We start from the raw sequence: 13,210 nt of genomic DNA, 5'->3' as shown, positions 1-13,210 counted from the left end.
CATTTAGAAAGAATGCGATTTTAAGGCTTGTCAGCATGAGCTTCACTTTTGAGAACTAGTGGTTGCCACTAACTCTGTTTTTCTGAAAAATCCTATTCAGTTTTTTTAAAAGGTACTTCATTGATGTGTTTTTGTAGTACTGGAAATATATTTGCTTTCCCCATAATTGCAGTGTTGTATAATATTGCATTCAATGAACACATTATATACTGTGAGGATAACTTAAAATTTAAATATTTTTTATCATTCGACTCAAAGCCAAAGTAATTATGCTTCCCTTATAAACCAAAGGATGACTGGTTTGTCTTCCTCTTGTAAACCAGACTGTTGTGACCTGTTGTTGACATGCAGATCTGTGTCCCGGATAAAGCCGCCAGTTAGAGGAGAAGTATTGTTCAGGGCAGCCGGCAGAGGAAGCTGGGTCAGACACTTCCAATGAGCGCTCCACCTTCTTACCCAGCTATCTGATTTTATATTTCCTGAGCATTTCCCTCTGAACTTATTGAGAAATAACCCATCAGCAGAGTTTACTGTTAGCAGTCCTCTGTCCAGTATTAATTTTTTTTCTTCTTTTTTTCTCAACCCCAAGGCACTATTACCGTTGCTTGGTCACGCCTTGAAAAAAAGACAGGCAAAAATGAAAGCTCTCCTGTGTAACATAATAATAGTTGAACTTGGGTTCCCATAATAATTGTTATAAAATTATTAAATTGTTTAAGTCGTTTGGAGAAATCTAATAAATAGTTTGTTTTTGTCTTGTAATGTGCACACACACACATAGATAGATAATAATTATGACTGGATTATGATTTTTTCGCAGTTTATTTATTTTTCAGTTTACAATGTGGTATTAATATGTTTACTAGTAAAGGACCTAATCAGCCAAATCATTCATTCAGATCATGTTGGAATTAACCAACATGTGGGCCTGTTGAACCATGTCTAAACTTATGTTCTATTAAAAGGCGAGGCGTCCTCACTTGAGGGGATTATTCTGTCCTGAGAACGTCTGCTTCCCTTCACAACTATTGAAAAATAAGAACACACACAAACACTCCCCAAAACCACACACACTCACACACACACACACACACACACACACACACACACACACACACACACACACACCCTGATTGAGTTGTGAAGTTATTCAGTTGCTGTAACTATCACACATGTTCAGTCAGAGAGGAAGTAGTCTGGAGGAAAATCAGTGTCAAGGAGTCTGCTCATCCTCCCACATGTCTTGTTTCATTGGCTGAGAGGCGTGATGTCAGAGTGGACTAACCTATAAAAAGTCACTCTCCCACACAGACGGCAGACCAGCGGAGGGCTCACTCACTTACAGAAAGGAAGACAACTCTGTAACACATTACATACTTTACAAGTAACCGTCAACCCCTTTGGAAATATCCACCAGCGAGCAGTAAAACATCTCATCATGTGCAGAGGACTTGAATCACTGCCTACCACTTGCCTGGAGAGGTGAGATCCATTTTTCTTTTTTGAGGAAAATGTATTATTCCTCTACTTCTGGCTATGACACATTTAAATACTCATACTCAGTCCTTTTGTAACATTTTCTGTGTATTTATCTTTGCAGGGTAAAGGAGCTAAAAGCTTTGTTTGGAAGTTTACTCCAAAAGTCAGATCACAGCATCACTGGCCAGTCAAAGAAAAATGACAAACTGAGGTAAGAAATACATTCAAATTCCCTCTACAAGCATGCAGTGAAATCAAAGTGGACTTCTTTAATTTCTAGAACTTCTTCTCATAATGTTGTTCTGTTGCTGCAGGTTAGACGTGGAGGAGCCTTTAAAATGGAAGGAGTCATTTGACAACTTGTTGTCGAGTCAAAGTAAGAGCGATCCTCCACATCATCCTCGATGCAAATGTTTCAATCATTCCAGATGTTTTTGAGATGACTACCAGATGTTAACCTACCACTCTCTCCTTTCTCTCTCTGGTTTCCAGATGGACTTTGCCTGTTCAGAGCATTCCTGCACTCAGAGTTCAGTGAGGAAAACATCACATTCTACTTGGCTTGTGAGAACTACCGGGAAACCAAACATTCAAAACTGTCCGCCAAAGCAAAGAAAATTTACGACGAGTTTATCGGCTCTGATGCACCACGAGAGGTAAATACAAAACGGCCTATTGACTATTTAGGATGCTCTGTTAATCTGCTGGCTACACTCGTCTTGCTGTGAAAGTCTGATAATCACCTATTTACATCCTCTGCTCACCTACAGGTAAATCTTGACCATGTGACCAAAGCCATCACAAAGGAGAACATGGGGCATCCCAACCCGTCCTGTTTCCATCTGGCCCAAGCCAAAATCTACACCCTGATGGAGAAAGACTGCTACCCTCGCTTTATAAAGTCCTCCACGTACCTGGAGGTCAGCAGAAAGGCCAAGACAGGCTAACAAACTGTACTTAAAAAACTTTCCTGCAAGCAGCAGATATAAAGCGGGATAAGCATACTGACGCAAAGCAGAGCCTGGAAAAGTTCACATGGAACAAATACCTCAGTCTAAGGAGATTCACGCCAGGTTGTGGAGTTATTTTGGGGACCGGAGGTTGCATACAGATTGGCATCCAAGCTGGAAGCTGACGGACACGTGAAGCTGTGAAGACAAGACTGACAAAGACTGACAAAGACTGTGCTGCAGACGATATCTGCCTCTGAAGAGACACCTGTACTGTACATAAAGGGCTGCATGAACGGCAGCCACAGTGCCATGAATTATAGACAACAAATAGACAACAAATCTACAACTGGGAGAAACTCAATGGCATTCATGTTTATTTATTTAAATTATTATTATTATGTGGTGAAAACTCAATTATTTAGTTTTTAATCTGAAGTACTGTATGTAAAAATAAGTTTTTTGAATAAAATATTACCAATTTCCAGAGATAAGCGATTACTGTTTAGTGCCATTCATTACACATACACAGAAGGGGGATGTGGTTAGTGAGGTCAGAAAAATGTAGGAGAAAGGAAGTTGAAGAGTTGCTCATGTGTGCCGACTTCACATGTGGGTGTCTGGGTGACTCCTTTTCTCTACAGTTACAGTGAAGGGAAGACATAATGTGACTGTGTGTCAGTTATTGTGCTTTTATCAAAATAATAATCTTTATGATGGAGGGAAGAAAAGGGAAGGTCATCAAGTGTGGTATTGAATTTAGATGGAAGGACAACCTCTTTAATAAATAAATAACCTTTTTAATCAGCAAAGGAGAAACTATAGTTTGGTCACCAATAGTAGTCAGACAGGTCACAATAGACAACATATAAAATACAAAAATTACAGTTCTAACATACATAAATTAAATAAAAAAGTGTATATATACATACTAGAAAAGAAGAGATGTTACCAATCCATTAACTTGGATAATGGCCAACAGCAAGTATAATGGCTGGTACGTATATACGATAAATACGGTGCTCCAACCAGCAGCTGGCTAGCTTAGCTTAGCACAAACACTGGAAATAGGGGGAAACAGCTAGCCTTAGCCTGGTAGGTGAGTTTAGCCGGGCTAGCTGTCACCAGTTGTTGTCCTAAGCTAAGCTAATCAAATAATTGCTGTTGCTAATTGTAGCTACACATTGACTCACAAACATAAATCTTTTCTCTTTTTTAAAGAGTATTAATTGGGCAGCTGGAAAGGGGGTGCGAGAGGACGCCATGCAGCGAAGGGCTGGACTCGAACCTGGGTTAGGACTTAGCCTTAGTTAAGTTAGGGCAGAAGTGCAAGGCTGTGAAAAAATACATATCCAAAAAACAAGATCACATTGCTGGGAAGTATCAGATTGTGATGGCCGGTTGCCATGGAGACAGCAACCACCTGCACAGGCAGGTTTGTTTACTACTAGATCGCAGCCTGAGTCACAGCCTCCCTCCTTTCTGTAAATCAGCCCCTTCCCTCCATTCTCCTGCCGTCTGTTATGGCCACCTCCTCACGCTCTCCCCCTCCTATACGCTCTCCTACAGCCGACTTCTGTTAAAACACTCAGCCCCTCAAGAGGCAAGGATGAAGTCATTAACATCGCTCTTACACTCTTGGAAAATCACAGAGTTTATCTTTCCACTCATCCGTCTTTTTCTCTGTCACTTTCGACCAGTAGTGATGTGTAATGATGCCTCTACTGAACAGACACTAATTAAGATTCATTGAAGAAACACTGATTTGTTTTGTTTTGCTCAGCAGATGGACTTGACTTGTGATTGTCACCAGCTGATGCTACACACATATATTGTTCAAGTTTGCTTTTCACTTTGACTCCAGTCGTCTGTTTGGGCAGACGTTAATGATTCATATCTAATTTAATCTCTCAAATATCAGAATACACTTTGGAGAAGAAAGGCCTGTGGAGACCTGATCAGGTGCGGTAGCATGTTGGCGGCCATGGCTTGTTTGGACCGTTTGTTTTCATGTGACTTTATATTGCGTCACCATGAAGGTGTAGTCTGGAGGTTTTTGAACTTTTGAGATGAATGAAAACACAAATAACACAAAAATGACAAAGCGACAGAAAAAGAGAGAAAAAAGATAGAGATTTTTGTTAAAGCCTGGAGGAAAATAGGTTCACTTTGGCTCGGATCAACTTGGATCAACATAAAAAAAATACACAAAATGTAAAGATCAAGCTTGCAGCTTCTGGCTGGAGGGTTCCTACAAGACGACAACGTTCTGAAAATTGATCCAATGCGGAACTTCTCTTAAACTTTCCTTAAACTTTCCTTCCCTCTGCTGGTCATCAAGGGGTGACTCCTCTGGTTGCAACAAGACGTCCGATTGTGTATAAGTCTGATGGGAAATGATGACTCAGTTGATTTATGACCTCAGTAAACATTGTGAACATGAGTTTATGGTTTTAGATGTCAGTATAAAGTTTTCTTCAATACAGCATGATGTTCATTGAAGTAAGTTATGGTTTTATTTCGAGTAAAATAGACAATAGGCTTACAAACATGGCCAAGATGGCGAACTTGAGGCTTCAAAACCGCAGTCCACAAACCACTGGTTGATGTAACAACGACTACGTTCACTACTTCTACACAGTTAATGGTTGCTACTCTAATCGAGTACATCAAATGAAATTAGTCTATTGTGAAATTGAGCTGTGCATTTCAGTGTAATGTGTGTAACTGCATACAGATGGATGGACATGGATGGTGAATCATCTTGAATTTGAGGCCAGTCAGAGTGTGACTGGACTTTTAGCTCATTTCCTGTGCTTTGTTTCTGTTTTTCATTCCTTTTCCCAGCTAAGAGACATCATACATCATATTTGATCCGTTTATCGATTATTAGAAAAGTGTACAATCTAGTTTAGTTATCCAGCATCTTCATTCTTCAAAGATTTTTTTTAACACACATGTAGTCGGAGGAAGAAATATTATTTTTACTACAGTAAAAGAAACATTAGCTTTTACTCAACGGGGGACGTGACAAATAAACAAAATGAAAATACAAAATATTTGCCTGCAAATATTATATGCCTGTTTTTTTATTGTGACGGATTAGAACGTAGGGAGTTGATCTGGCGTGTGCTGCCTTATTCAAGGTTGAATGGAGTAATTAAGTTTGCTGTCTTTGTTTGGACTACAGAGCCTTTGTCTTGTTGTTTCATAAATATAAAAACACTTTCTACTTAACTTGATTATCTGATGCTTTTATTTGTGCTGCAAGAGCTCAGAAAAATCCATGTTCCGAAAAGGTTATGCCACTTTAGTAAGGAGTAATATTTGTAATATTAATATTCACCTAAAATGAATTACATGTAAGAAGGAGGAGGACTCAGGACTCAAAGCATTCTGAAATCAGATCATGACTTATCTTTATGACGAAAGCCCATTACTAAGTGAAGAATGAACATAAAGTCATTGTGATTGTATCTATTTAGGGGCCTTTATATTGTTTTTCTGAACTATAGGTGATGACATTAAATTAAGGGATACAAATAAGTTATGGCTTTGGGTTAGTCAAAACACCATTGACAAACATGAGGAATAGATACGCCAGAAACCTACCAAGACATTATCAAGATATGAGCAGAGATTACTCTATCCGGGGGGAAAAGTAGTCCCATAAAGGGAATATATGCTAAACTGATAAAAAAAACATTATGTGTGGATAATCGAGTAGGAGACCTGAGTGAGAAAAAGTGCTGCATGCTGTTACTAAATGTGCCCATTTCCCTGCTCGACACTCGTTGAGTTCAGCGTTTTCCACTGTCTGTAAATCTCTGTAATAATTTTTAACAGATAATCACTCATTAAGATTAATAAACTAAAATTAAAAAATTACATAATTAACTTCATGGAAATCTACAAGACAGCAGGTCAACTTAACTCGTCTATTTTTAACTTTTGGAGTTTTTTCTGGAAAAAGAATAAGAAACCGTCATCAAGTCAAAGCATCCTGTGACTATAAAACTGGGTTTTATAGTCACAGGATGCTTTTGAAACTCGTCTGTGTGAATGTTTTTAAAAATTCTATTATGCTGTAAGGTTGCATTACCTTAATCTTTAATAAACGTTAAACTGAAATATAAATCTGTCGTTAACTTTCTATCTCTAAATCCTTGACTCAAATCCAACAAGGGACATGTTGCATATAATTTCTCTTTCTTTCGCCTTTCATTTCCTGTCATCTCTTAAATAACCACTATCAAAGTAAAGGTCAAAATGTTCCCCGACTGTTCTTTGCTGCTATTTTAATGCTCTGAATATCAAATTTAGCACCTTTAAAAGTGAATTGCTCTTTACACGGGTGGATTTGCATTATTGTGCATTATATATATTATCAGTATATCAGTGGCATAAAATGGTCTTAAAATGACAATAATATTTTTTATTGCAATTCTTTCTGGGACAATATCGGCCTACTAGAAGCAAAACAACTCATGACGATAACAAAATTACTGACTATACTGCCCAATCAATTTCTGTGACAGACTGGGTTTTAATGTGATGTCTTTATTGATTTGTTTGAAGCCATAGGTATAATCTCCATTTTCAAGTTTCATTCATTTCAGTTGTCATTCCATGCCAGCGAGCCAGAAATAGCCGTAATGTGTTTACATTACGAAGAAAATATCTTTTGTGAACATTCAGGATCATGAAGTTTTACTGTGCATCGTGTAAACACGGACACGTCTCACACCTGTATGAGCTGCCATGGGAGGAGCTCAACCCCCATGTGCTGTTTTACATGAGTCTCCGAAGCGGATCGGTTTCAGTAGACAGCTTTGCATGTCAGGAAGGTGGAAACAATGTGCCACAAAAGAGGTGGAGCTCTGCTCAACGATAGATCTGGGCACCTTCTGCACTGGTAGACATGAGTCAGCGTGCTCATTTAAATGCATATTTGTGGTGTGCGTGGTTATTAATAGTGTTGCCAACGGTGCTTCAACTTGGGAGAGCGGTGTAAAAAAAGAGCTGCAGTCATGGTTACGGGGTTACCAAGGGAACACTGTTGAGTGGTCCCACTCTGAAAAACACAATTGGCTACAAGAGCTGACATTAATTTTAATTTACTTTGGGTAGTAAAATAAATATACTCTTTTGTGTCCACTTGCTGGAAATAGAATTTTGTCAGGTCTCAAAAACACTTCATCTGATTATAAGTGACATCAAAACCCTGGAAAGAAAAATGAGAATAGAGAAGCATCTGGTCTGCATTAACTCATCCCATGATGCCATATGAAGACAGCATGTAGTCGAATCGTGTACAGCAAACAATGATGACTCACCTCAGTGAGGTAAAGCCACATATGTTTGCTATTAGTTTAAATTTCCAGGAAAAATGTATGTAGAGCCTGAGCAGACGTAGTTTGACTTTTCTCAGTCGACAGCGTTGGTGCCCTCTGGTTTCTACTGCAGTTCAAAGATATGCAAATCAGACAGAATGAAACGGACCACCCAACTTGCCCAAAGGTATCCATGATTGTAGGAGGATGGTTGTCTTTCCTGTTTCCTCCTCTTGAAGTCCACTTATGTGGCTGGAATAGGTAGAAACACTGCTTTATTTAAAAAGGTTATGAATGCAGTTTTAGACAACAACAAAAATAGACAAAAACACACAGAAAGTGCACTATGGATAAATTAGAGTGTGCTTTAGTGAGTCCCATAATAAACCCACTGTGGTGTTAACTGTGATCAGATGTTCCTTCTTTGTAATTTATTTGAGATTTATTCCACTGCTAAAGATTTCAAGAAACCTCATGAAGTTCATGTGAAAGCCATCTTCCCAGGGAAATCAGCTGATTGTCTGCTCACAAGACGTTTTAAGACACAAGATCACAAACCTTTGGACTGACCCCTTTCCCACATTAATATGCATGCTTCAAGGTGGGTAAATCTTCCACTAATATGACAGTTTAATGCGAAAAAGTACGTTAACTCTAAAAAGCTTTAGAGTCATATAACATATAACAACTCCAGAGACCAATCAAACGCCAATGAAGGGATAAGCTAATAGCATTAGGATCCAGAGCAGATTGTTTAAGTGGGAACTTAAACAGGACGGAAGAGTTGAGAACGACTGCAAATTAAATGTGCTGTCAAACTGAGGCATGTTGATATTTTGGGAAATACGCTTATTCTCTTTGTTGCCAAAATTACAGAAGAAGAAAAATACCACCCTCATGTCCGTACAGCAAATATGAGGCTAAAGCCAAGAGGTTAGACTAGCTTTAGGGCTGAACTCAAATCAGAAGCTTTTGATTCAAATCAATTTGGCTCATTACGTTTTTAGTATCTGGCAGTCAGAAAAAACATTGGTTTTAGTGACTGTTTAGACCACATCAGCAGTATTACTTTATCAGCCTCTTCCTCGACTTGAGGAATAGCTTCTACTAGCGTCACTGTTGGATGATTTGACTCATCGACATTGACACACATGTGCCCCATGAAAGCTTCACGTCGGCACACAGCAGCACAGCGAGTAATGTCATACACACACACACAAACAACATGTTGTTGGTGTGAAAGGTCTTCAGCGTGAGTGAAGAAGACATAAAGCTCACCATATGTCACACAACAGCAAGTCCAAAGCAAGCCGTGGAGGAACAACCTTAAAAACAGTTGGAACTTCGTAAGACACCAACAGTGCAGTCATGAGCCGAAGGAGATGTCTGTAAACAAATAACCATTTCATGAATACTGGCAGCCGCATTTCTACTTATTTCAATAACACACTGACTTTTGTAGCTTTTTATAAACTGGCAGTTAACAGGGTTAAGTGATGCATAACAATCCTTCAATTCCTTTTCCTGTGTGAAGCACAAAGAAGTCACATAAAATAGTGTGACGTAGTTCTACCGCATCCAATTGACCCAGTGAGAAGAAATAATGCGGCGTGTGTGTGGCAATAACTGTGTGGTTTTAGCGAAAAGGTAATTGAGCTTGTGGGATGGTCAGCTTTGAACTTTGTGCCGCTCTGAGAAACACAGAAGGCTGCGTTGCGTGTCCATTGAACTATGAGGAGCAAACAGCTGATCTCATGTCGGTCTGCGCTCATCACGTTGTAGTTGATTCCTGATACCTGCTTCCTGTTTGATATGTCAGACCATACAGAGACTGAATCCATGTCTGGTTTTGCCATTCATGGTCCACAGAGGATGAAGCACACTGACTTTGGTGATCCACTGACCTTTTCTATAGCGCCACCACGAGTTTGACATTTGTGGTTCTGGGTGAAATGTCTCGACAACTACTGCATGGATTGATGTGAAATTTCGTACACATATTCATGTCATGACAACTCCCAGACTGAACAACACTGTGATAACGACCTGTCAATCACAAGGTACGCCCAGAAAGCATTCCCTGCTTCATCCTCGATTTTACTTTCAATATCACTTTTAATTAAATAACTAAATAACTTTAATTGTTGCCAAATAAACATCACGCTGATTTGAAGAATACTTGGAACTAGCGATTGAGACTATAAACTCATGCTTACAGCATTTACTGAAATAAATCAAGTGAAAAGTACGTTCATTTTCTCGTAGACTTCCATAAAATCAGGAGTCGCCCCCTGCTGGCTATTAGAACGAATGCCATTTCATGGCACTTTAGCATTGGCTTCCATTTTCAGACCCAGACGTTGCTGCCCGATCCTATTTCATGTCTCACTGCTACATGACGCCACTAAACTACAGCCTTAGAGCCACTAGTGTGGCGGGAGGCTATTCGCCTTTTTAAAATAAAATCTACTCATCAGATTTTCATCTCAGCTAATTCAGTAAACAGAGGTTAATATGACAAAAGAAACAATTGTGACGCCCCAAAAAATGTGATTTCAGAATCAAATTAAATATGGAGTTAAGGACAGATCATGGTTTGGGTGAATGGGTTTGCATTCATTCATTTTTCTCCAATACAAACAAAAAGCATCAATGACTCAAGGACAAAGTCTTTTCCACACGTGGAGAGTGGGATGCTGTGAGAGAGACAAGAAGATGCACTGACGCCACGCGTGACCCTCATTGCTCGCTCACAACCAAATCCACAGCAGGTGAGTGATTTGAAACTGACTTGGACACAAGAAGCTACTCTTTTCTCTAGAAATGCTGCATCACAAATTAAACAATTTTTTTTTTTAAAGGGATCGCTGTGTCCCCAGCCATCGTTCAAGCTGCAGGAACTGGATGCACCAAGCGAGACGTCAGTTACTTGAAAGGGGACGATTTACAGGAAAAGGTCTCAAGTACCGAACATGGTATTTCTGTTCTGTCAATGTTTGAATTTGCACTTTGTCCAAAGAATAAAAGAGGCCATACACTTGTATCGTCAACAATAAAAAAAGTGATTTTCTGAAGTGACATAGCACTCTGTTCATTTGGACCTTAATGAAGTCTCTCTGTACTTTACACTGAGATGGAGAGTGCAATCACACTGAGCAGTTCCTGACGCAGGTCAACGAAAGAGAAGCAGCGCACAAAACGATAAAGAAGGACATGGAGTGGACGCTTGACTTTGTCTCCTCTGCTTGGTATATTAATGGGGTTATTTCCTGTAAATTTCAAAGAGCTCTGTTGCCACCTGCTGGAGAGGTGGAATGACTGAAGTTTGATCAGAAAACAGAAAAGAAATGTTATTTTCCTGGTGAGAGGAAAACGAAGGCAATGGTATCCCGAACAAAACGTATTTTCTACAGTCTGTGGGTGAAACACTCCTGCACCTTAACATGGAAAATGAAACGCATATACTGATTATTAAAAAAAGTACTGGTCAATGTGAAAGACTTTGTTAGGCCGCTATAATCAAAATAATGTTCATACTAACAACACTGGTTTAAATGATGTGAAAATTGTTGCTCATAGTGACAATCAGATACAAATCCTCAAGTCGGCAGTTCCTCTTCAGATTTACAGGGCTTTTTTAAAATCATCTTTCAGTTTCCCGTTTTTGATTATGGTCCACAGTTACTGTTCTGCTTTCAACAGCCTCATATCTAGAAGGCAGTGATTTTAACCAATAAGACCTCAACACCTCCCCTCTGCTACCTACTCAACACCAAACAGTAGACGAATACTGTTCGCAACTAGCTGGTGAACATAGTGGAGCATTTAGCATCTACAGAGCCAGAAAATTCCCTCAGGAGTTGACAGCTGCAAGGGGAGTAAATATTGGACTTAAATTCACCAGGTGAAAGTAAACACAACTATAGATGAATGCAAATGTTGCTCCATATCTGATGGATTTGGGAACAGGCAACTATTTGGTAATACGTTCACCATATTATCTTAAACCTGCAATATCTATGTTTGTCTATATTTGGACACTAGGGGGCAGCAGAAATCCCCAAGGGAAATATATGTCTCATATGCTCCACTATGTTCACCAGCTAGTCTCCAACTGTGTCTGTCTGCTGTTTTGTGCTGAGCAGGTTTGGTGTACATTTGAGTTTGTTTTACTGCTAAAATCTGCCTGCTGTGCCTGAAAACAATACTTTGAAAACAGGGAGGATGAACCAACGGTGAACATGTAAGTTACCTGCTAAACAATGAGCTGAAATCCACAATAAAGCACTCTAAGGTGGAGGGAAGCTGAGATAATTCTCAGTAGGTTCATTCCAACGACCGACACCGTTCACTTTGTGAAATATTTTTCACATTGTCATTTGATATATGTATTAGTAAAATTATGTTACGGCCTATAGCTGATTTATAATTGTATAACATCTTAAAATCCCCCCTTCCACCAAATGTATGCCAATTCAGCACATTATATCTTATGTTGTATCTGTGTTGCAAAGTCACCTGATGTAGTTGTCTTAACCTGTAAGAAGTTGCTGCATTGTTCCAGCTGTGCTTCTCGATAATTCCCCCCATATAATGGATCTGCAGGAGCAGACTTCATGTGGCAACCAGAAGAATGGTAAAGGTCAAAACTGTCAGTGTTATCACTGTGAGACGAATCCACTAGTCTCAGAGTTAGCCTTTATATGGGGGAGCTTCACCAGGTTAAAATCACGTGTTACACTGCGTCAGCTAATTAATTGGTTTTGTTCAGACTTCTGCTGAGTTTCTCCAAAACAATTCAATTATGTTGTATAGCCCAAAATCACAAATACAAATTTGCCTCGGAGGGCTTTACAATGGCTACATTAACCCTTTATATAACCAGAAGCCCTTCAGGGACCTCTGGGGGCTCCGGGAATCCACTGGGAGTGAGTGGTTTGGGGAATTGTTTGTTCCCTGTGATGCCACTAGATGTCCTAAAACCAAACACCAGCTGTAGCTCCTGAGAGAGTATTTACAAGCGGAGTCCGTCTCCATCTGTGAGATCGTACACCCAGTTTAATAGATAATAAGAGCCTCCTGCTTCTGAATATTCATCATTCACTATGATGAATTAGTGCTTATTGATGCCGCGGTGCTTCGAGGAAAAAACAATCATGTGTTGAGATCCGTGCGTCATCGGAACCCCCGGCGGCGGCGGTGTGTACAGCTTCTCCGTCGAGTCTCAGACCAGGAGGGAGCGGGTCGGTAAGTGCACAAGACGATCAACGATCAGCGCGTTAATTGAAGTCATCAGCCGACCTATCCGCAGCGACCGGAGCGCCTCAACCCGGATGACCTCCGGTGTGACGGCGAGAGAGTGCGGAGGGAGCAGCGCCGGAGGTGACGCGCATATCTGCAGGTGCTCTGGCGCGGTCGTAAAACGGGAGTCCGGAGCAAGTCAGCTAA

The 13,210-nt window shown here is 40.0% G+C and overlaps 1 protein-coding gene across 1 annotated transcript; it reads left to right on the top strand.

The window, feature by feature from the left end:
• The first annotated feature begins 1,360 nt into the window (after window positions 1-1,360).
• Window positions 1,361-2,911, top strand: rgs5b (regulator of G protein signaling 5b). The gene is made up of 5 exons (XM_079225023.1): window positions 1,361-1,482; window positions 1,601-1,690; window positions 1,794-1,855; window positions 1,972-2,135; window positions 2,250-2,911. The coding sequence occupies exons 1-5, from the start codon at window positions 1,439-1,441 to the stop codon at window positions 2,424-2,426; spliced, it is 537 nt and encodes a 178-aa protein (XP_079081149.1). The 5' UTR covers window positions 1,361-1,438; the 3' UTR covers window positions 2,427-2,911.
• Window positions 2,912-13,210: the final 10,299 nt, after the last annotated feature.

The sequence above is a fragment of the Taurulus bubalis genome, assembly GCF_910589615.1.
Source record: "Taurulus bubalis genome assembly, chromosome: 1".
Classification (NCBI taxonomy): Eukaryota; Metazoa; Chordata; class Actinopteri; order Perciformes; family Cottidae; genus Taurulus; species Taurulus bubalis.
This window is presented reverse-complemented; position numbering and strand designations above follow the sequence as displayed.